The 24545-nt window shown below is 43.5% G+C and overlaps 1 protein-coding gene across 1 annotated transcript in view; it reads left to right on the top strand.

Annotated features, from left to right (window-relative positions):
* The window catches only part of MEI1 (meiotic double-stranded break formation protein 1), an 85065-nt gene that overhangs the window by 22905 nt on the left and 37615 nt on the right, over positions 1-24545 (top strand). Inside the window, exons 8-17 of the mRNA XM_036252179.1 lie at positions 1385-1499; positions 2306-2422; positions 4698-4797; positions 4922-5056; positions 12947-13061; positions 14198-14289; positions 15114-15255; positions 16846-16957; positions 21720-21780; positions 24205-24302. Of these exons, the coding sequence (XP_036108072.1) occupies positions 1385-1499; positions 2306-2422; positions 4698-4797; positions 4922-5056; positions 12947-13061; positions 14198-14289; positions 15114-15255; positions 16846-16957; positions 21720-21780; positions 24205-24302 (1087 nt within the window). The remainder of the gene's footprint in view (positions 1-1384; positions 1500-2305; positions 2423-4697; positions 4798-4921; positions 5057-12946; positions 13062-14197; positions 14290-15113; positions 15256-16845; positions 16958-21719; positions 21781-24204; positions 24303-24545) is intronic.

Here is a 24545-nt window from a genome sequence, read left to right as displayed (position 1 = left end):
AAAAGAACAAGATAGCGGTTAATATCTAGAAACTCCTTTGCATACTAAGAGACAGGCTTTCTATGTGTTTATTTTTGAGTCTCACATGACTGAGATGGGTTTAAGCATGCAGTCCTCAGATGCATCTCTATCAGACATGAGTGTAACTTCATCCTTTTCTTTTGATGCTCTAAAGCCAGGCATACTCTTCTTTATCCCATGATATGTGTTCTACTCATCACTTTTCCCCAGAAGGCCAGTTTCTACTACACTTAAAATCTGTGGTTGCCTTAACTCTTTCCTTGATTTCTGAAAGTGTCATAGGAACTCCTGAGAGCTATGGTGTTCAGTAGGATTTTGGGTGTTATACAATGAAAATTCACTGAAATGTTTTGAGTAGAAAAGTAACCTCATATAAAATTTTGATATGGGAGGCATCTCAGTTATGGGAAAAGTAGATCTGGACATGACTCATTTGAGTTTCTGCCTTAGCTTTGCCACTTATTAGCTGTGAATCCTGGAGTAAATAATTTAAACTCATGAACTTTAATTCCTTCCTCTGTATGTTGAGAGTCCCCAAGACCACCCCTAGGTTCAGTGATTCACTAGGAGGACTCACAGGATTAAGTGTAGAGTCAAACTCACGGCTATGATTTATCAAGTGAAAGAATACAAAACGCCCTGGCCAGGTAGCTTAGTTGGTTAGATTGTCCTGATATGCCAAGATTGTAGTGCAGGTTCAATCTCCTGTCAGGGCACATACAAAAATCAACCAATGAATGCATAAATAAGTGGAAATGACAAATTGATGTCTTTCTCTCAAGTCAATTAAAAAAAGAATACAGCCTGGCCGGCGTGGCTCAGTGGTTAAGCGTCGACCCCACGCATCAAGAGGTTGCCGGTTCAATTCCCAGTCACAGTAAGCCAATCCTATCAGTTCAGGGAATGATGGGAACTCTCCCGAAATCCAACTTCCAAAACCTAGTCAGTGGTCATTCCTGCAGACTGGCCTTTGTAAAGATAACAGTCTCAGGCTGCTGAGGTAACTCTTTTCTGCACACTGTAAAGTGGTAGAAGCTTCCCTTGTTATGTCCCAGGCTTGTTGCAAACATCAAAACCAGGTGAGGGCTGTGAAAGTACTTTTGTCAGTGTAGGCCTGAGCCCTTCTTGGTGATGGTTTTAGTGTTCTTTGAGTGCCATTGTGTTCTTTTGTTCTGTTCTCACCTGCTGCTCTTCATAGAGACTCCTTTCCATAGTCCATAACTGCCCTCCCTGAGCACTAGCCTGGTGACTGTGCAGGAGGGATTCAGAGACAATTGGGCTCCTGCCCTGAGGCACTCGAGCTGCTTCCCTCTGGTTCTGTCAGTGGTGTAAGTGTGGCACTTTCTGCTTTCTGTTTCTCCAGCTCCTCCTCTCCAGAGATGAAATTCTGCAGGTGGCCAGTGCCCACTGTATAACTGCGGTACTAGTCCACTCTCCAGCAAAGCATGCCTCAGCCTTCATTCATGCTGACATCCCAGGTAGAGGGCCCCTTCCATCCTTTTCCTACAAGAACCCTAGAGTTCTGACAAGACCCTTCAGTCAGCAATAGCAGCAGTCTTGCTGGGGTTCTGTGATAATGCTAATATTGGAGTGATGCGTTTTGGTGGCAGGTTCAGTTGTACATGACAGACTCTAGGAAGTAGGTCTCATGATGTCTGAATTCTCTTGCTACAGATATCTTATATGACCTTGAGCAATTTGTTACTAATCTTTGTATTTGTTTGACCGTCTAGGAATCAACACCTAGTGTGGGGTGGTGGCAAGACCCATGGACCAGGGAGGCAAAGGGAATTAATGTTTCTCAAGGGCTTGTTATGAGCCAGGAAATAGTCCCTAAGGTGCCTTGTAAATCTTTTCTTTCTATGGATAAGGAAACTGAGGATCAAAGCAGGGAAATAAGTGTTTTAAATTAACAAGGCTAGTCATTGTCAGAGAAGGGATATAAAAGCAAGCCTCTCTGGTTTTAAAAATTTTTTTCTCTGCATCATGCTGCTTGCCCATCCTGAGAATTAGGGGATCTGAATTCTAGTCCCACCTCTACCACTAATAATACCTTTCTCTGGGTCTCAGTTTCTCTATCTGTTAAAAAGATTAGGTTATACCATAACCCTGAGGGCATTTTTCAGGTTTATCTGTGAATTAATGATCATGTCTCACAGAGAAGGTGTGTGAACAGATAAACTAACAGATGTGAGATGCCGAATAAATTCAAGGCCCTAGCATTAGTTAAGGGATCATGATTACATAGGTGTCATTTATTGTTTTTGTTCTCTCTCCTCGCCAGAGTTCCTCTTTGAGCATCTTTCCTCTTCCAGTGAAGTGCTTATCTGGTCCAGCTACAACTGCTTGATACTTCTGGCAGAGGAGCCACTCTTCTTTTCCAAGTGCCACACGGTGTATGGTTGGTAGTGGGGGTTCTATACTAGCTCTGGGTTGGGTGGGCAGTCCTTTGAAGCTGGATGGCCACAGCAGTGATGAGGGACTAACTACATCTTGGAGGAGCATGCTGGTTCTGATCATTTCCATCAGCTCAAATTTATTACCAGATTCATATGTAAGCAGTAATATCCAAACAGTTCTGATCTTCACTGATTAGCAGAAGGATGTATGTTCAGCAAGAGAAGGGTACTCCTATTAGCCACTAAATGAATTCCTGTTGCACCTTAAGAGCAACTTTAGTCAACCTTGGATTCAGTCCTTTCCTGTGCTCCAGATATCTGTCCATCTCATTAGTGCCTAAGTTTTGCTGATTCACTTGTTTAAAGTTTCTTTAAAAATATGTTTTTCTTTATTGATTTTAGAGAGAGAATGTGAGAGAGGGAGAGAGAGAAATAGAAACATCAATGAGATAGGACATTGATTTGCCGCCTCCTGCATGCCCCACACTCGGGATTTGGCCCACAACCTGGGCATGTACCCTAACTGAGATTTGAATCAGCAACCTCTTGGTACATGGGTTGATGCCCAACCACTAAGCCATACCAGTTGGGCCATTTAAAGTTTCTTTTCTTTTCTTTTCTTTTTTTTATCTTCACCGGAGAACAGTTTTCCATTTTTTGTTCAGGTAGAGTGGGAGGGGGAGAGAGGAACAGAGAGAGAGAGAGAGAAACATCGACGTGAAAGAGACACATCGAGTGGCTGCCACCCGCACGACCAACCGGGGCTGGTGACAAACTGCAACCGAGGTACGTGCCCTTAGCGGGAACCGAACCTGGATCTCTCTGGACCACAGGCAGACGCTCTAACCACTGAGACAAACTGGCCAAGGCTAAAGTTTCTTGAAACTGTCTCTTCTCTTCCTTTCTGGTGAAGGAAGGAAGCAATTGTCTGATTTTTTTTTTTTTTTTTTTTAGAGAGAGAGAGAAAGGAAGAGAGAGATAGACATACCGATGTGAGCCCTGGCCGGTTTGGCTCAGCAGTTAGAGCGTCGGCCCACAGACCAGAGAATCCTGGGTTCGGTTCCCGCTAAGGGCACGTACCTCGGTTGTCCTTTGTCCCTGGCCCCGGTTGGGATCATGTGGGTGGCAACCAGTCGATGTGTCTCTCTTACATCGATGTTTTTCTCTCTCTCTCCCTCCCTCCCCCCTTCCCGCTTTATCCAAAGATAAATGCAAAAATGTCCTTGGGTGAGGATAAAAATAAATAAATAAATACATACGTACATACATACATACCGACGTGAGAGAGAAACATCATTCAGCTGCCTTGTGCACGCCCCTCTACTGGGGATCCAGCCTGCAACCCAGGCATGTGCCTTGACTGGGAATCGAAATGTGACCTCTCAGTCCATGGGATGATGCGCAGTCCACTGAGCCACACTGGCTGGGCTGCCTGGGACTTTTAAGATCACATATGGATTTTTAGACTGGGCTCATTTAGTCATTCATTTTTTTAAAATCCTCACCCAAGGACATTTTTGCATTTATCTTCAGATAGAGCAGGAAGGAGAAAGGGAGGAAGAGAGAGAGAAACATCGACGTGAGAGAGACACATTGACTGGTTGCCACCCGCACGAGCTCAACCAGGGCTGGGGACAAACTGCAACCGAGGTACATGCCCTTAGCTGGAACCGAACCTGGGACTTTCTAGTCTGAAGGCCGACGTTCTAACAGCTGAGCCAAACCAGCCAGGGCCAGTCATTCATTCTTATTCTGTGTTCCTATTCTATGCCAGGCACCAGGCTGGGACCTGGATTTTTAGAGATATGTATAACGTGGTCCCTGTCTTCTGGAAAGGGAGAGAAATATAAACACACTGATTAGTGCTCTGCTGGACGAAAGTATAGGAGGCGTGGGAGCTCAGGGAAGGCCCACAGCTTTGTCTGAGTGGATCAGGGAAGACTTCCTAGAGAAGTAGAGATCCAGTGTGAGTCTTGAAGGAGAAATAGGAGTGTCTAGTGGAGAAGGTGCAGCTCAGTCACTAGGCATTCATTAACTACTTTGGGTGCCAGGGTCCGTGCTTTGTCTTGTGCTGGATTTCGGGGAGACAGTTACATATGTTAAGGGCTTGCCCTCAAGGTCTCACAGTCTTGTTCCATCAGCTCAACCTTGTCAGGGCCCCTCCACAAGGGGCTGCTAACAAATATGTGCTCTGCAGAGCCTCTCACCTCTCCTGGGCAGGGGGTGAAGGAGCTACCACGTACTGATTCCTGTCTCTGCCATGTTATTTTGAGGTAGGGATTGAATCGGTGGTGAGGAGCCTACAGGGAAGCCTGAGGATGAACAACACAGAGCTGCACAAGCAGGGCGTGCTGCTCTTTGCTGAGATCCTGACTCGGTGAGCAAAGCAGTGGAGCATCAGGCCTATAGGGACCAGACTGGAGAAGGAAAGAAGTGAAGTATTTTTTCCTGGTAGGGTTGGTGAAAGTTCACTAACTTATTCCTCATTTTCTATTTCTTAGGCAGCCAGAGGAGATCAAGCTGTTCACAAGCTCAGCCATGTGCAGAGATGCTGGCCGTGCCCTCCAAGAGGCAGTGAATAGCCCTGTGCTGGAGGTGGCCATGGAGGCGGTGAAGGCTACTTCTGCCTTTCTGAGGTGAGAGGCCCAGGCAGGCTGAACTTTCTACTTCTGCATGTACCGAGGGCCAGGTCACGGCCAGGGCAGCTTCCAGGGGCTACTTATCAGGGGAATTTTCTTGGATTTTTTTCTTTCTGATACTCTGTGTTCTCTCTTTTTTGTACTGTCATTCAGATGTTGGACTTCCTGGATTGGTCATCTAATTTTCTTTGTTTTCTGATGGTTTTTTATCTTTTTGTCATTATACACTAGTTTCTGGGAGATTTTCTTGATTTTATTTATTTATTTATTTTTTATCCTCACCCGAGGACATTTTTCCATTTTTTGTTCAGGTAGAGTGGGAGGGAGAGAGAGGAACAGAGAAAGAGAGAGAAACATCGACGTGAAAGGGACACATCGAATGGCTGCCACCTGCACAACCAACCAGGGCCGCGGACAAACTGCAACCAAGGTACATGCCCTTAGCAGGAACCGAACCCCGGTCTCTCGGGACTGCAGGCTGATGCTCTAATCGCTGAGCCAAACCGGCCAGGACGATTTTCTTGATTTTTATTTTTAAACCCTTCTATTGAGTGTTTTATTTCTGCTTTCATATTTTTTATTTTATTTTTACATTTTTATTGTGCACTACATAACATGCTGCATAACCTTCTGGCAGGGGTAGATGAGCATAACTGCATTATTTTTCATCAGTCAGGATAATGCTTCTTTTTAAAAAATTTTATTTATTAAATTGTTTTTGTTACAGATGTTTCTTATTCCCCACCATTGACACCCTCCTCCCCTTCCCCCCCACCGCCCCTTCCCCCCGACCTCCGTCCCATCCCCAGTTTTGTTGTCTATGTTCATTGGTCATGCATACGTGCATGTAAGTTCTGTGGTTTATCTCTCCACCCCCCAACCACTCTTCCTCTGAGAGATGCAAATTAAAACAACTATGAGGTATCACCTCACACCTGTCGGAATGGCCGCCAACAACAAATCATCAAACAAGTGCTGGCGAAAGTGTGGAGAAAAGGGGACTCTAGTACCCCACATCTGTGTCTGTCTGTACCCCACGTCTATGTCTCTGGGTTTTGGTTCATAAGTTTGTTTAGTTCATTATATTTCACAAATAAGTGAGATCATGTGATATTTGTCTTTCTCTGCTTGGCTGGTTTCGCTTAGCATAAATATTCTCCAGGTCCTTCCATGCCATCTCAAAGGATAAGAGATCTTTCTTTCCTACAGTTGCATAGTATTCCATTGTGTACATGCACCACAACTGTTTTATCCATTGGTCTACTGATAGACACTTGGGCTGTTTCCAGATCTTAGCTATTGTAAATAGTGCTGCTACAAACATAGGGGTACATATATTCTTTCTGATTGGTGTTTCAGGTTTCTTAGGGTATATTCCTAGAAGTGGGATCACTGGGTCAAATGGCAGTTCAATTTTTAACTTTTTGAGGTAACACCATAGTGTTTTCCACAGTGGCTGCACCAGTCTGCATTCCCACCAGCACTGTACTAGAGTCCCCTTTTCTCCACACTTTCACCAGCACTTGTTTGATGATTTGTTGTTGGCGGCCATTCCGACAGGTGTGAGGTGATACCTCATAGTTGTTTTAATTTGCATCTCTCTGATGATTAGTGATGTTCAGCATTTCTTCATATGTCTCTTGGCCATTTGTATGTTCTTTTTGGAGAGGTGTCTATTTAGGTCCTCTGCCAGGAAAATGCTTCTTTAACCAATGTTCTTCAAACTCTTCGAACAAAGTGATGATTAACTCCAGAGAATCGACTATCTCTGTCCATCAAAGTCCACTGATATGAATAATAGACAACTTTTTTTTTCCTCTTGACAACATTTTTTTTATCTTCACCCGAGGACATTTTTGCATTTCAGATAGAGCAGGAGGGAGAGAGGGAGGAAGAGAAAGAGAGAGAGAAACATTGATGTGAGAGAGAACACATCGACTGGTTGCCACCCACACAACCCCTACCGGGGCTGGGGACAAACTGCAACCGAGGTACGTGCCTTTAGTGGAAACCGAACCCGGGTCTCTCTGGACCCCAGGCTGACACTCTCACTGCTGAGCCAAACCGGCCAGGGCAGCAACATTTTTTTTTAATCCTCACCCAAATATATTTTTCCATTTTTCTTCAGATAGAGTGGGAGGAAGGGAGAGAGGGAGGGAGGCAGGGAGGGAGGGAGAGAGAGAGAAATATACATTGATGTGAGAGACATTGACTGGCCAGCTCACAGGCTGCCTCCTGCACGACCCTGACCAGGGCCAGGGCCTGAACCACAACTAAGGCCTGTACCCTTGACCGGAATCGAACCCAAGACTCTCTGGTCCTCGGGCTGATGCTCTAACCACTGTGCCAAACCAATCAGGGCTCCTCTTGGCAACATTTTATCAGACATCTCAACATTGTCAGCTGCTGCAGTTCCCAGTAGCTAGTGGTGTCCCAGCCAGTGAGTTCTGGTTTACTCGCCAAATCTGTCTAGAAAGAAAAATTTTACTCTGCCTTTCAAGATTTTTCTGGCTGGTCTAATCAAGTTGACGTGAGACAGATTAGCAGGAGGGAAACCAAGTTTAGTAATATGCATACCTCCTGTATACATGGGAGAGACCCAGGAACACAGAGTAACTCTTCTACTTTCATATATAGATATAGATATAGATGATATAGATTTTTTAATCCTCACCTGAGGATATTTTTCCATTTATCTTCAGAGTAGGAGTGGGGGAGAGAGAGAGAGAGAAAGAAAAACATCAATGTGAGAGAGACACATTGATTGGTTGCCTCCCACATGACCCCAACCAGGGCCAGGGATGAACTACAACTGAGGTATGTGCCCTTGGCTGGAATTGAACCCGCGACTCCTTGGTCCACAAGCTGATGCTCTGACTGCTGAGCTAAACTGGCCAGGGCTCTCTTCATGTTGTTGTTTTTTTTTTTTTATGTCCTCACCTGAGGACATTTTTGCTTTTATCTTCAGATAGATTGGGAGGGAGAGAGGGAGGAAGAGAGAGAGAGAAACATCGATTGGTTGCCACCCATGTGACCCCAGCCGGGGCCAGGGACAAACTGCAACCAACCGAGGTACGTGCCATTAGCGGGAACTGAACCCGGGACTTTGGTCTGCAGGCTGAGACTCTAACCACTGAGAAAACTGGCCAGGGCTCTCCATGTTTTTAATAGCATTATTTTTTCTTAATTGATTTTTTTTTTTAGAGCGAGAGGAATGGAGAGGGAGAGAGAGATAGAAACATTGAAGAGAGAACATTGATTGGTCGCCTCCTGCATGCCCCTTACTGGGGATTTGGCCCACAACCTGGACATGTGCTCTGACCAGGAATTGAACCAGTGACCTCTTGGTGCATGGGTTGATGCTCAGCCACTGAGCCACACTGGCTGGGATTAATTGCATTTTTATTCTGTATTTATTTCATGGATGTAAATTTTAAGATCTCAGTCTTTTGTTTTAATCTAGACTTTCCCCCCACTTCCTTTCTACTAATGATTTCTTCTGCCTAAAATACTCTTCCTTAAATCTTTGCATGGCTGGCTTTCTTTTTATCATTCAAGTCTCATTCAGAGCATCCTTCCCTAACTGACCAGTTAGGCTGTTATAGCACCTACCAAACACTTGGTAGTTCTTGTTTATTCATTTGTTTTTTGGCTTCTGTCAACTATAATATAATCTTTAAGAGATCGGGGACCATGTAATTTTTTTCACTGTTATATACCTTGCTTCTAGTAGATAGTTAGTATGTGAATGAAGGATGTTAAAATGGATGGTGAGCCCAGCCGGTGTGGCTCAGTGGTTGAGCATCAACCCATGCACCAAGAGGTTGCCAGTTTGATTCCTGGCCAGGGCGCATGCCCAGGTTGTGGGCCAAATCTTCAGTGGGGGGCATACAGGAGGTGGCCAATCGATGTTCTCTCATCATTGATGTTTCCATCGCTCCCCCTCTCTTCCTCTCTCTCTCTCTCTCTCTCTCTCTCTCTCTCTCTCTGTTATCAATAAAGAAAACATTTAAAAAATAATAATGGATGGTGAGACTAAGAGATCCTAGGTTTAAGATGGGAAATTATTCCTTAGCAAGACACTTGATGTCTTAGAAAAAAATAATAGAGGAAACCTGTATTTATTTATATAGTAACTCTTTTTGTTTCCAGGTTTTCACTTTTAAAAATCTAACAAAGTAATATATTCAATAAATAAAATATACATAAGGTTTATAATGAAATGAAACAGTCCCCTCTCCGCACTTCCTAATGGAAACTAGTTTTAACTCATTTGTATTTTAGTTCTGGTGATTAATAACCTACATGTAAATAATATTCTTATAATGTTTCTTTTTTTTTTAAATTTTTTTTTATCCTCACCCGAGGACATTTTTTCATTTTTGTTCAGATAGAGTGGGAGGGAGAGAGGAAGACAGGGAGAGAAAAATATCGATGTGAAAGGGACACATCGAGTGGCTGCCTCCCACACAACCCCAACCGGGGCTGGGGACAAACTGCAACTGAGGTACGTGCCCTTAGGGGGAACCGAACCTGGCTCTCTCTGGACCACGGGCCGATGCTCCAACCGCTGAACTAAACCTACCAGGGCATCTTTATTTTTAAATTTAGGACATTATTGACTTTCAGTAAGAAAGACCAAGATTTAGCTCACATTATTTTGTCTTCTCTACATTTCCTTAGCATTTTTGCTAGTTAGTATTTTATGTCTTCAAACTTTTATTTTTTGTTTTGTTTTTTTTTTGTTTGTTTTTTTTTTTTTTCATCCTCACCCGAGGACATTTTTTCGATATTTTGTTCAGATAGAGTGAGAGGGAGAGAGAGAGAGAGAAACATCGACGTGAAAGCGACACATAGAGTGGTTGCCACCCACACGACCCAACCAGGGCCGGGGACAAACTGCAACCAAGGTACGTGCCCTTAGCGGGAACCGAACCCGGGTCTCTCCGGACCGCAGGCCAACGCTCTAACCGCTGAGCCAAACTGGCCAGGGCTGTCTTCAAACTTTTAAATAATATACTTAAATCTTGTGTTTTTCGTTCCCTCAAGTTGAAGCAGTATCTTTTGACTGGTTAACTGAGTATATTAGTACCCCAACTCTTCCTTTTCTCCCTACCTTCTACTTCTCAGTGCCAGTCAGCTGTACCTTTAATTTTACATTGTAAAGATTGTTAATATTTATAGTCTCTTCTTTAACCATAGTTAAGTCTTTGTGATTTTACTCTAGGTTGGTCCTAAAAATTAGAACAAAAAATTACAATGTCTTTCATCTATCTCTTTTCCCCATTTTGTCCTTTCCTAGATTTGAATCTGTAAATCTGGAGCATAAATCCCAATGAGGGTGGGATGAGTAAACCAATAGGGTACAAAGCCATAGAGCAAGAACAATGTCAATCAGAGGTGTCCATACAGACCTGGAAGTCTCCCAGGAGGTTGGTGTTATGGGACTGGTAGCACCTTTCAGGCAAGAAGTGGTATTTGAGCTGAGCAATGAAGGATGAGAGAGATTTAGATTTGTGAAAGGATTCAGTTTAGCCAGAACACATTGGTGGGAAAGGAGTTACTGAGAATTTAGTAGCCATTGTGGCCAGCAGTTGTGTGAAGGGGAGTTGTACAAGAAGAAGCCAGAAAACTAATTGGGTCAGAATTGTGGAGATTGATGGGTAAGGGGCTGGTTATTAATCCTTAGACTATTTTACTTTTGATTTTAATTTCCAAGAATGTTTACTGAGGTGGTCTCTGAAGTGAAGTGGTTCAATGGGTTTCTGGAAAGCACAACTGGAACAAGGAAAAGGGAGTAAGAACTGCTGAAAATAATTTCAAGATGATAGAACCAAGGCTTGACAGTCAGTGTAGGATAGAAACTTAGACATTCCAGAAACAAAGGAAAGGGGAAATCAGGCTTTAACTATTGACTGAATGCCTGTTAGAAGAAGGCTCAACAGATTACCCTCAGTGTTCAAAAAAAAAAAAAAGGTCAAGTGATGAGGATTAACATAGGTTTCTCCTTAGTTACTGCACTGGGTTGAATAGCATCCCTCTAAAATGAGTTAAGAGGTCATACAGTGTGGGCTCCTACATCCAATGACTGGTGACCATATAAGGACAGGAGGATTTAGACATACAGTGACAGACACAGAGTGAAGAGGGCCATGGGATTTGAATGATGCAACTGTAAACCAATGACAAGAATTACTAGCAACCTCCAGAAGCTGAGACAAGGCAGGATTCTCCCTAGAACCTTTAGAGGGAGCCAGCACCTTGATTTCAAAATTTACAGCCCCCAGAACTATGGGAGAATAAATTTCTGTTGTTTTAAGCCACATAGTTGGTGATAATTTATTATAGCATCCCTAGGAAACCAATATTGCTACCTTATATCTGTTAAATAGTCATTCTTTTATTTAATATCTTTTTTTATTTAGCATCAATTTTCAAAGTATCTAGCTTTGTTTAGGTAAAAAAAAGATGGAACTAGTCCTTGGCTTCTTGGAGCTCACAATTAGACTAGTCAGTGACCTTTGTCTTCTCTGAGTCTATAGAATATGAGGGTTCAAATGGACCCTCAATGTTACTTTTCATATTTACCCCACATTCACAATGATGGAATCTCCAAAAGTAGTTTTCAGTCCCTGCTTATAATCTCCAAGAACAGGGAGCTCACTTCTTCCTAGATAGTCCCCTCTACCTTTATAGAGTTTTGACTCTTAGAAAGTTCTTTCTTACACTGAAATAAAAATCTAAGTCCTGATAACATTTACCTATTGATCCAGTTTTTCCTCATCAAGGTAACAGCAAATTTGATCCCTCTTCCCCAAGAAGAGCTTATCACTTATTTGAGAACAGTGACCATATATATATATCTCTTGATGCACCTTCAGTTCTAGACTACTTCTTTCACCAGGAGGCTCTTCTCACTGAGAAAACCCACTGTATCTTTAATAACAGTAATAATAGTCATAGCTGCCCTGGGAAGTTTGGATCAGGAGTTAGAGCGTCAGCCAGCGGACGGAAGGGTCTAGGGTTCAATTGCTGGTCAAGGGCACCTACCTGGGTTGCAGTTTCAATCCCCAGCTCTGGCTGGGGTCATGCAGGAGGCAACCAATCGATGCGTCTCTCTTTCTCTCTCATGTTGGTTTCTTTCTCTCTCTCTCCTTTCCTCCCTCCTACTCTGTCTAAAAATCAATGGGCCCTGGCCGGTTTGGCTCAGCGGTTAGAGCGTCAGCCTGCGGTCCACAGAGACCCGGGTTCGGTTCCCGCTAAGGGCATGTACCTTGGCTGCAGTTTGTCCCTGGCCCTGGTTGGGTCGTGTGGGTGGCGGCCACTCGATGTGTCCCTTTCACATCGATGTTTCTCTCTCTTCCTCTCTCTCCTTCCTGCTCTATCTGAGTAAAAAATGGAAAAATGTCCTCGGGTGAGGAAAAATAAATAAATAAATAAAAATAAAATAAAAATCAATGGAAACAATAAAGGCAATTAGATTCCCACCCACTCCCAAAATAAAAATAAATCAATGGAAAAATAGCCTTGGGTGAAAACTAACCATAATAATAATAAAAATAATAGTCATAGTTGTCATTTATAAGGACTTATTATCAAGCATACTGCTAAGTGCTTGGCATACATTATCTGATTTGATCTTAGAGTAATTCTGCGAGGAGAGTACTACTAACTCTCACTTAGTAGATGAGGAAACAGGGTTAGAGAGGGTGAGGAATGTGTACAAAGTCATGCAGCTAGATAAATGCTGGAGTAAGGATTTTTATCAGAGCAGATCCTGGACCTGTGTTCTGATTGACAACATTACCTCCCATTGCCTGAGAACCTGAGAATATCTTAGAATACCCTTACCTCACCCTAAGCCAACCTTTGTCTCTCTGGATGCAGGAAGGACCATCAGAGTGCTCCACCTGTGCAGTACAGGGAACTGCGGTCCTTGCTTGAAGCCATGTTGAACCGGTGTGCTGATTTCTCCCAGACCCTGCTGAGCAGGAGGTCCTTGGTCAGTGAATTGCAGTCTGGAGTCTGTTGTAATGTGTTTTTAGAAGATAATTACCTTACCTTTGTATGCCACTATAACTACAATGAGATATTCTTTTATTCCCCTAACTACAGAGGTATGAGGTTTACTTAATACTTGCTATTTTTATTTTTACAGATTAGGAGACTGAAGCCACAAAGATTAAATAAATTTTTTTTTAATCCTCATCCAAGGACACTTTTTGTGTGTGTGTGTTTATCTTCAGATAGAGCATGAGGGAGAGAATGAGGAAGTGAGAGAGAGAAACATCGATGTGAGAGAGACACATCGAGTGGTTGCCACCCACATCACTCCAACCAGGGCCGGGGACAAACTGCAACCGAGGCACGTGCCCTTAGCAGAAACCGAACCTGGGACTCTCCAACTGAAGCTCTTAACTGCTGAGCCAAACTGGCCAGGGCTAAATAATTTTTTCTGTAAAGTTTAAAACTAGCAAATATCTGATTTTGGATAGTAAATCCTAGGTTGTTTGTATCTAAGCCTGCTGCACACTTTGTCTTTTATATTATTTAAGCAGGTATGGTAAACATGTTCACAAAGTTACTTAAGGTTGTTTTTACTAGAATCTTAGAAAAAATTTGACCAATGTGCAATGTGTTGAATTGTTGGCTTTTAATGATCCATGGACTTAAAATATCAGAAAGATACTGTTAATGTGAACACTGATTATGTCTTTCTGGACTGCAGGCCGACGCTCTAACCGCTGAGCCAAACCGGCCAGGGCCTGATTATGTCTTTCAAGATTAACTTTGGAAATTAAGTTCTTCACACCTAATGGGGTAGGGATTTTTGTGTGTTTTGAAGCAGCTATTGTGGGCATTACAGCCAATTAGACCAATGTCCACCAACCTTTAAGCTTTCTGAACAAGAGTTGGTCCTGTGGCTCACAGGTTAAGGTTCCCCCTTCTACCACTTTTTAAAGGAGCCATTAGATGGCTAGATTTTCAAGGATGTAACCAAGATCCCCTGGGAAGTGTAGGTGTATGGGAATGACAGACGGCAGTATGAGAGGAAGAGATCTGTAGTCCTCTACGCACAGACTGGGACACAGAGTAGGTACTTGACCAATAAGTTCCCCTCTCTCCTTCTCACCTCAGGGCCATGCCTCCAGTAGAGATTTGGAGAAGGCCATTCTTCGAAGGGGAAATTTTCTCCTGAACACTCTGGAGGGATTTAGAAATGCCTGCAGGTGAGGGGCCCTCTGTGATCTGAGTAGTACTATGGAGAGTGGGCTTGGAAAGGAATCAGACAAAGGATGAAGTTTTAGAAGCAACACTTGAGTTCTGATGCTTTGCTGCATAATGAAAGGACTTTTGCTGGGGTGGGGGTTGGGGATATGTGTGGGTGTGGAGGGGGTGTGTGGAGGAGGTTTGAGGACATGTTGCTACAGTGGGAGGTTTCTAGAGATTCCCTTCTGGTGAAATTTGTGTTGCTGTGTAATGAGGTTATATCTCATTCAACTTTGTTTCTCTTCCCAAATAACTTAACTGTATAGGTATTCACTGAATCCTTTTTGGATTAACTCAGTTTAAATTTACAGTGTTTTTAAAATATCTACTGTGTCCCAGGCCTGGTGCTAGGTAGTGGAAGTAGAAAGATATGTTAGGTTAGCTCTTGCCCACAAGAAGCTCACAATCTCTTGTGGAAGAGACTTTTGTGTATATATATGGAATTCATTAGGTTGTCACAGATCTGCTGAAGGCATTCCAGGTGGAGAGAGCAGCGTACATAAAGGCAAAGAGATGTGAAACAGCAAACAGGATGGTATGTTCAGGGAAGTACCTGTACTAGGGTGGAACAGTCATTTATTATGTGAGAGGGGGTGGGGAGCATGAAGCTAGAGAGGTAGCCACAAACGAGGCCCTCCCACTTTGAGGCCTGTTGTATTTTCTCCAGATCTGCTGACAGGTATACTTTCTCTGGATCCTGAGCTCAGGTATTCCTCTAGGAGGATGCTTCTAACCTTTATGTTTCATAGGTAGTAGTGGATACACTCACACATTGATTTCTCAGGTTGGCTGTGGAATTCCAGAGCGAGCCTTACGCCCAGGAGAATCCATTCACAGCTCCCAGCGCCGAGAAGGAAGACACCTTGGAGAACTTCTCAGAATTTCTTCTCAGTGCCTGTGACTCCTTTTGTATCCCCATGGTGATGGTGGGTTCCTTGAGCCATGGACAGAATGAAGCTTGAGGAGGAGAAGAATGTGAGAGTGAGCTATGCCTAGAGATGCAAGGCAGTGACTACTCAACTGGACCTTTTGAATTTCTCATCAGGGTTGTTCTTGCAACCACTTTTCCTTTAGTTTTAAAAACAAAGTGTAGTATTTCATTGTAACACTAGTAAATGCCTTTTGAGAAAAAGTAGAAAGCAGTAATAATAAAATAAATAAATAGGTAGTGTTTATGGAGTGATAAATGCTTTATATTCATTACCTAATTTGATCATCCCAATGACCCTGTGAGTTGGGTACTATAATTTCCCCCAATTTGAAGATGATAGTGTCATGTTCCTATGGTTATAAAGCAAGTGCATACGGTACTGAGACTTGAACCCATGTGTCTTGCATAGTAAAGAGCAGTGATGAATGTTGGTGATCCAGACTAACTAAGGAACACATGTGTTCTGTATAATGAGAGATGGTCACTCTGAAGAGAGACCTGGTCTGGAAGAGCTTCATTTTGAGTTGACTTGAGATAGAGATGGTAGGAAGATCTGGGTCCAGAGCAGCTGACTACCCAGCTGACATTGAGTGAGCTGTTTGAGGTGTGGACATCCTGTCAGCCTTTGAAGGGTGCCTGATAATCAGGATGGCAACCAGGGAACAGTGGGCAGCAGCAGAGAGGCTTCCTCTGGTTCTGACAGGAGAGAACCTCTTTTCCTTGAAGAGCCCTGTGAGCCAGCATGCCAGGGTCTTCAGGCTGCTAACTGCCAGGAGCCATAGGTTACAGCCGTGACTGGCACACTCAATTAGTAACTCTTGGGCAGTTTGCATTGATGTCCTCATGCCTTCCTTCTGCTCTGCCTTTCTCCTAGATACATTAAGTGTTAGAGCTAGATCTAGAACTAGATCATAGAATTGTTATTCTTGATTTCTACTTTTCTGTATTTCACACATTTTGTATTTTCTAAGTTTTTTCTTTTTTAAACTTGGTTGAAAACCAAAGGAACAGTATCTTTAAGAATCATGTCTCTGAAGTCCCAGATCTTTACAGATAGGGAACTGACATTGAGAAGGATTGGGGGAGGAAGGAATGACCCAAGGGCACATAGTGACCTTGGCAGAGCTTGGACAAGAACCCAAGTTTCTCTACTCTATATCCGGAGCTCTATCTCTACATCAGGCTGTCTCAGGACTCTGTTCAAAAATCACATACAAAATAAATATGAAGGCAGTTCGTAAACTTTATTTTATTGCTATGACTATAGTAATAGAAACATGGATGTCACTCTGCATTATTGTTTAGAAAGTACTTCTCACATATCAGATCTCATTTTGGGGGGGAGGTAGGATTTGTTACTCCTATTTTATTCTTTTTGATATAGAGGCCCAGAGAAGTAAAGTATCTTACACACATTATTAAGTGATGGATCATAAACCTTGGATGTAGGTTTGTGACTTTAGGGTTCCTTCAAATGAAAGGGTTTAGTCTACTGTTTTAGATTTGATGCCAGTTTTGCTAATGATTTTTCTTCTTCAGAGGCTTATTCCTGGTGGGCTGTGTTCTCACTCCTAGTTCTTTTTAGAGGCACTTGGAGCAGGCCACTCACCCAACCCTGATGGAAGTTTTCCTCTCGGTTCTACACAGCCTCTTTGACATCGTTCCCCACATGAAGGAGAAGTTCTCCAGGAAGCTTGGTAAGCAGCAAGCAAGTGTGGAAGTTGGGAGGGAGGCAGGCACCTTAGGCAACTGCTCAGATACTCAAAGAGCATAACCTGTGGATGGGAAGTTTACATATTTGTTCAGAATCAAAATCCACTCTGCCTAGTGTTGAGTAGAAGGGAATATCATCCAGAAAGCAAGTTCCTTAAAATAAGTTCTCAAATTTATTGAAATTCTCTGAGGGTGTGAATGAGATTTCAGTGCAAAACCCACAATGCACCTCTTTCCATATTACTATCATATTTCATATTTCCTGAGACCTTACAAGAGGTTTAGCATCTTATGCCTGAACACTGAATGTCAGAAGTACCCTCAGTCATTGTGACATCTGAAAAACATCCCACATACTTTCAAATGCCTTCCAGGGTAGTGGTAGCACTGTGTGAAAGCTGCTACCTAACACAATACTGAAGTGCTTTCCTAAAATTGGACCCAAGTGGCTCTTGACACTAGCCTTCTCCAGGCCTTCTTGCATCCATTTATTTTTATCTCTCATTAGTCATTTCTTTTTGTATACATTGTAAACCTTCTTTTCCCACTTCTCTAGTTTTCATCCTGTAAATACTTACATCTGCAGAATAAGCCCAGGAATCAGAGGCAGAGTCTTCTTTATCTTCCTTAGGAAATGGTAGTGATGGTGAGAATGGGCAGCAGGAATAGCCAAAAACAGAAAGGGGAAGAGAAAGATAGTAATAAGTAATAACCAACATTTACTATATTCTTACTATGTGTGAGATGCTGTTTTAAGTGCTTTACATGTATTAATTCATTTAGTTCTCAGAAAAACCCTAGTAAGTATGTAGTATGATTATCCTCATTCAACTGATGAGCACACTGAAACTCATAGAGGTTGTATTACTTGCCTAAGATCACACTAGAAGTAGTATGCCCAGAATTCAAACTCAGAATATGGCTCTAGAGCCTATTTTCCCAATCTCCAAGCTATGCTCACCTCTTATAATTATCATTTAATGTCTTTTTGTTTTTATTCCTGCCATGTAGAATGCAGTGGAAAGTCTGCCATGTAGAGGTAGCCAGGGCTCAGTCATGCAGGGGCTTGTTGGCCATCTGAGAAATTTGAACTAGGATTTGAGTCTTAAAGGAAAGTGACTTACTCAGATTTCTGTTTTAGAAAGATTTTTCTTAGAGCAGTGTGAACCATGAGTAGTTAAAGGGAGGAAAGATTGGAGGCAAGTAGTTCAGCCTCTTGCATTAACTCAGGTTGGTTATAGGTACTAAAGTAGTATGGGGGCATGGGATAGTTGGATATAGGTCATGAAGGAGAAGGAACAGTTCAGGGTAATGCCTTGGCTTCTGACTGCCATCTAAGTGGGTGGTGGTGTTTTTTATTGAGAGGAGGATCACTGGAGGAAACCTCAAGATCAGTTTGGTCAGGGTGAGTGTGAGATGCCTGTGAGATATTCCAGTAGAGATGTTAGGTAGGTAATTGACTATGTGAGGTCGGGGGAGAGATCTGGTCTTTAGATATAGTTATAAAAGTCTTGAGCATCCAGCCTTTCATTCATTCAACAAATATTTGTTGGGTACCTACTACATGAAACGCACTGTCCTAGGGCTGAGGATGTAGCAGTGAACAAAACAGACTCCTGTCCTTGTGGGGCCTTCTCTCTAGTGGGAACAGGTGAGATTCCTCAAGGGTGAGTGTGTAAAATGAGACATCAAAGGAGCCAAGACAAAATCAAGAGCAACATCTAATGGTCAGGAGGAGGAGGAGACGCCAAAAGACACTCACTAGTAAGGAACAATTGGCAAGGTAGGAAGATAAACAGCAGAGTATGACATTGAGTAAGCCGAGTGAAGAGAGTTTTACAGATTAGGGAGTGGTAGGAGTGTAAAATAAGTACCAGAAGTCAAGTAAGATGAGAACTGAAAAATATCCATTGACTTGGTATCATAGAGGCTGTTGGTCACTTGGGCCAGAGCAGTTGGGGTGGAAACCAGACTATTTATAGTGAGTTGAAGAGTGAGTGTGAGGTAAGGCAGTAGAAACAAGATAGGCAATTCTTTTGATAAGTTTGGTTTGAGGGGGAGGTGAGAAATGGAGGTATAATTGGAGGAGACATGGAATTAGGAAGGGTCTTTCTTTCTTTCTTTCTTTCTTTCTTTCTTTCTTTCTTTCTTTCTTTCTTTCTTTCTTTCTATTTTTATCCTCACCCGAGGACATTTTTCCATTTTTTACTCAGATAGAGCGGGAAGGAGAGAGAGGAAGAGAGAGAAACATCGATGTGAAAGGGACACATCGAGTGGCCGCCACCCACACGACCCAACCAGGGCCGGGGACAAACTGCAACCAAGGTACATGCCCTTAGCGGGAACCGAACCCAGGTCTCTGTGGACCGCAGGCTGACGCTCTAACTGCTGAGCCAAACTGGCCAGGGCAGGAAGGGTTTTTCTACCTCTTAAGACTAGAGCCACTTATTCTGATTAGCAGAATAGGAGTAGAGAGACTCCTAGATGAGAAGCAGAGAAAGGTCCTGTGGAAGGAGAGAGGCAGGTTCTAGACCTGGGGAGATGAGGGAATGCTTTCTGCAGTTGTCTGTAAATTTGATTTGGGATTTTGAAGGAGTTTCTTATCTTTCTTTTTTGTTTGTTTGTTAATCCTCACCTGTGGCTATTTTATTCATTGATTTTTAGAGAGAATGGAAGGAAGGGATGAGGAGAGAGAGAGAAACATCAATGTGAGAGAGACTCATCAATTGGTTGTCTACCACATGCGCCCCCACTGGTGCCAGGGATCGAACCTGCAACCCAGGTACATGCCCTTGACTGGGAATCAAACCTGTGACCCTTTGGTGCATAGGCTGATGCTCAAACCACTGACCCACACTGGCCAGGCCTTTTTTTTTTAAAACAACACAAATTATCTTAATAGTTGTGGAAGTTAGAAGTCTAAAAACTAGCCCTGGCCGGTTTGGCTCAGCGGTTAGAGTGTCGGCCTGCGGTCCCGAGAGACCCAGGTTCGGTTCCCGCTAAGGGCATGTACCTCGGTTGCAGTTTGTCCCTGGCCATGGTTGGTTGTGCGGGTGGCAGCCACTCGATGTGTCCCTTTCACATCGATGTTTCTCTCTCTCTCTCTTCCTCTCTCTCCCTCCCACTCTATCTGAACAAAAAATGGAAAAATGTCCTCGGGTGAGGATTAAAAAAAAAAAAAAAAAAGAAGTCTAAAAACTAGTCACAAGTTATCTTAATAGTTCTGGAAGTTATAAGTCTAAAAACTAGTCTTAGGGGTTTAAAATCCAGGTGTAGGCAGGGCTGGCTCCTTCTGGAGGCTCTAGGGGAGAATCTGTTCCCATGCCTTTTTTAGCTTCTAGAGGCCATTGAATTCCTTGGTCCTGCACCACTCCAACTTTTGGTTCTGTTGTCACATCTCATTCTTTCCAAGGAAGTTTCTGATGGATGGTCTGGGTCATTCTGGGGAGGTCCCTTGTCCCAGTTTGGAGGGATCTTTGTTCTTTCCAGGAAAAGAACAGAGCACAGGAAACCCTTAGGAAGGTATTCCACATAGAAAGTATGAGTGGGAGCTTCTAGGAGAAAGTGGGAGGCTATGTGGAAGAGGAAATAAAGCAGGACCTTTGTTGTTAGTACAGGTGGGTTGGGATTATTCATCCTTTACTTATTTATTGATATTGGCAAATCAATTTTCTTATCTCCAATGTTCTTTGTTAGAACATGGTAACACTAATGAGAATTAAGTGAGATAACATAGATAGATTTTCTGAATGACTGTACCTTAGTCATTGTGACAGATGACACACACTTTTTTCCTTCCTTTCCTTCACTCTTCTTTTTTTTTTAATCCTCACCCGAGGACATTTTTTCCCTTTTTTACTCATAGAGTGGGAAGGAGAGAGAGGAAGAGAGAGAAACATCGATGTGAAAGGGACACATCGAGTGGCCGCCACCCACACGACCCAACCAGGGCCGGGGACAAACTGCAGCCAAGGTACATGCCCTTAGCGGGAACCGAACCCGGGTCTCTGTGGACCGCAGGCTGATGCTCTAACCGCTGAGCCAAATCGGCCAGGGCTCCTTCACTCTTCTTGCCTGCCATACTTCAAGAGCCAAGAGGATCCAGTCTTGGTGTGCTAGATGGGTAGAGTTTCAGATGTATAAATCTCGGAGGAGGGGGCAGTGGTAGAGAGCAAGGGATGTAGAGAAAGGCTGTGTATGGGGAGATCTATGCAGTATGAAGCCAGCTAGAACAGGATCAGGGGCCCAACCTGCAGGAGAGAAGAGGGAAGCAGGCACTGCTAGCCAAGAGTTGAGCAGAGACCTGGAACAGGGGATGGAGAAAGTCTGGGTCCCTGAGAGACTGGGCCAGGAGGAGCAGGAGGAGTCATAGGTTAAACTGCTGTCCCAGAAAGTTGCTGTGAAACTCAGAGGGATTGAGTCCTAGCTATATGCTTTAGCCCCAGGGCAGAATACAGATTATCCCCAACAGGAGCTGGTGCAGTGGGAGCTCTTGATGATCTCCTTGTTTAGAATCCTGTTTTCATCTCAGTTTCACAGCAGCCTATGAGGTATAGATATTGAAACTGATTCTCAGAGAAGTTAAATAAGTGCTCTGAGTTATAATACTAGATAGTGATGGAGCAAAATTTGAACCCTGGTCTGCATGATTTTAAAACTAGTTCTCTTCGATACCACCTAGACTTGGGAATCTCTGTAACACATCTGATTTAAACTGCTTTCTGCTTTCCTTCCACTGTTTCCAAGCTGCCTCATCCTTCATACGACTAACTCTGGAACTGAAGGCCAGGTTCTGCAGTGGCCTGAGGTACGTATGGTCCCAGGCAAAATTGTCAAGGAGCCAGCATCCTTCTTGACTGGACAAGTGGAAATTTCTGACTAGTGTGGTTTAATCTAAAAGGACCATGGTGGGATTGACACAGTGTCAGAATTACTCAGTAATTGGTGAGATGAGCAGGATATGCTTCTATATCTTTTTTAATTGATTTTTTTAGAGAGAAAGGAAGAGAGAGAGAAATAGAAATGCTCCTACATGTTCCCTACTGGGGATCAAGCCTGCAGCCAGGAATCAAACCAGGACTTCTCAGTCCATGGGACGACAGTCAATCCACTGAGCCACACCAACCAGGCTCTAGCATTTTTTTTTTTTTTTTTATCCACACCCGAGGACATTTTTGCATTTATCTTCAGATAGAGCAGGAGGGAGAAAGGAAAGAAGAGAGAGAGAGAGAGAAGGAAACATCAGTGTGAGAGAGACACATTGACTAGTTGCCACCCTCACAACCCCAACCGGGGCTGGGGACAAACTGCAACCAAGGTACGTGCCCTTAGGGGAACCAAACCCGGGACTCTCCAGTCCGCAGGCTGATGCTCTAACCGCTTAGCCAAACCGGCCAGGGCTGATGTGTCTCTTTCATATCAATTGTTTTCTCTCCCTCTCTTTGTACCTCCCTCTCTCTCTTGCTCCCTCCCCCTCCCTCCTTTTGACTCTCTCTGAAAAAATCAACAGAAAAAATATCCTAAGGTGAGGATTAACAACAACAACAACAACAAAAGAGTCATATTCTAGTTGCCACCAGCCCAGCAATTCCAGAGGAGAAATTCTCTTATTCCAAGTAGAGGTTGCTGCCTCAGTCTATCTTGTTGGGTTTCTGTTTTTCAAGAAAATTTTAATTGTTTTTTAGAGGAAGGGAGAGAGAGAAAAAAAAACACCAGTGTGCGAGAGAAACATCGATCAGTTGCCTCTGGCATGTGCCCTGACCAGAATCAAACATGCCACCTTTTTGTGTACAAGACAATATTCCAACCAACTGAGCCACAGCGGCCAGGGCTGGAGCAGCCTCTGAACCTTCCCATTAATGATTTGCCACCTGTCTCTGCACGTACTTGGCAGGTTCCTTTCATTAATGCCTACAGCCTGCAAAGTGACCACAATGCAGTATTTAGCTCTCCTTTCATGTCTCTGAATAGAACACCCAGTGTTCAGAGGAAAATTCTGGGATCCATCTGGATTTAAAGCCACAATTTTGGTTATTTGTAGTTCTTGAGTACCCGTCTTGCGTTCAACAGCTTCCTCTCTTTCTAGTATTCCTCAGCCTTTTCCTGATCAGGTACACTTTTTTTTTTTTTTTAATTCATATTCAGTTTATTAAACTTAAAAGCCAAATTTTTTGTTTGTATGTTTTGTGAAACTGGAACTTAGTAGCCCTCCTTGATTTATTTTTTCAGCAGATGTTTAGTCAATACCTGTATGGACCAAGTGCCTAAGTCATAATTCAGCAGCAGGTTCCATACTTACTTTTTAAAAAATCCTCACCCCAGGACATGCTTGGACAGAGGAAGGGAGGGAGAGAAGAAAAAGAGAAGAGAAGAGAGGAGAGGAGGAGACAGAGACGGAGAAGAGAAGAGCAACATCCATTGGTTGCCTTCCCTGTGCTCCCTTACTGGGGATCAAACCTGAAACCCAGGTATGTGCCCTGACCAGGAATTGAACCGGCAACCTTTCTGTGCACAGAATAATGCTCGACCAATGCACTACTTCAGCCAGGCTCCATATTTACTTTTTTGTTTTTGTTAATCCTCACCTGAGGATATTTTTTCCATTGATTTTAAGGGGAGGGGGAGAGAGAGAGAAACATTGATATGCGAGGGACCACGTTGATTGGTTGCTTTTCGAACATGCCTTGAGCAGGGCTGGGGATTGAACCTGCAACCCAGGTACATGTCCTTGACCTGGAATCAAACCTGTGACCCTTGGTGCATGGGCCAACACTCTAACCACTGAGCCACAATGGCCAGGGTCCATATTTACTTTTTTTTTTTATCCTCACCCAAGGACATTTTTCTATTTTTTGTTCAGATAGAGTGGGAGGGAGAGAGAGGAAGAGAGAGAGAGAGAGAAACATCGACGTGAAAGGGACACATCGAGTGGTTGCCACCTGCACGACCCAACCAGGGTTGGGGACAAACCGCAACCGAGGCACATGCCCCTAAGCAGGAACTGAACCCGGGTCTCTCCGGACTGCAGGCCGACGCTCTAACTGCTGAGCCAAACTGACCAGGGCCCATATTTACTTTTTTATAGCCACCTCTGGACCTCCTCTACCGGCATCATGATTAGAATATCACTGGGCTCTGGCACAAAGCAGTGGTGCCCCAGTATATGGTAGGGATAATGCTGTCCCAACCAAAGTAGCAATGTCTTCTCTCTTTGCTCTTCGTTTTCTCCAAGTCATTCAGCTCTAAACCAGATGTGTGCCAGTTTCCTCTACTCCTTGTGCATCAACCTCCTCTCAGCTCCAGAGAATACAGGTCCACCTTCCCAAGAAGGTAAGATGCTGCTATTTGACTACTCATGAGGTCTGTGGTGGTCTTTCAGAGTCTGGATGCCTTATCATTTGGCTGGGTAGTGAGTCAATTCAATAAGATCCCTTTGCTTGAAGCTGCCCAGAAGGGCCATGGAATCATGGAATGATGGAACTATTGGCTGATTTCTAGGGAGATGAGATAATAAAACCAGAAAATGATGGAATCCAAGACTCCTGGACCCTTAGACTCTAAGGGTCCAGAAGG

This window comes from Molossus molossus, unplaced genomic scaffold (assembly GCF_014108415.1).
Source record: "Molossus molossus isolate mMolMol1 unplaced genomic scaffold, mMolMol1.p scaffold_m16_p_10, whole genome shotgun sequence".
NCBI lineage: Eukaryota > Metazoa > Chordata > Mammalia > Chiroptera > Molossidae > Molossus > Molossus molossus.
The sequence above is the reverse complement of the archived record's forward strand: the minus strand, read 5'-3'. Positions and strand labels throughout refer to the sequence as shown.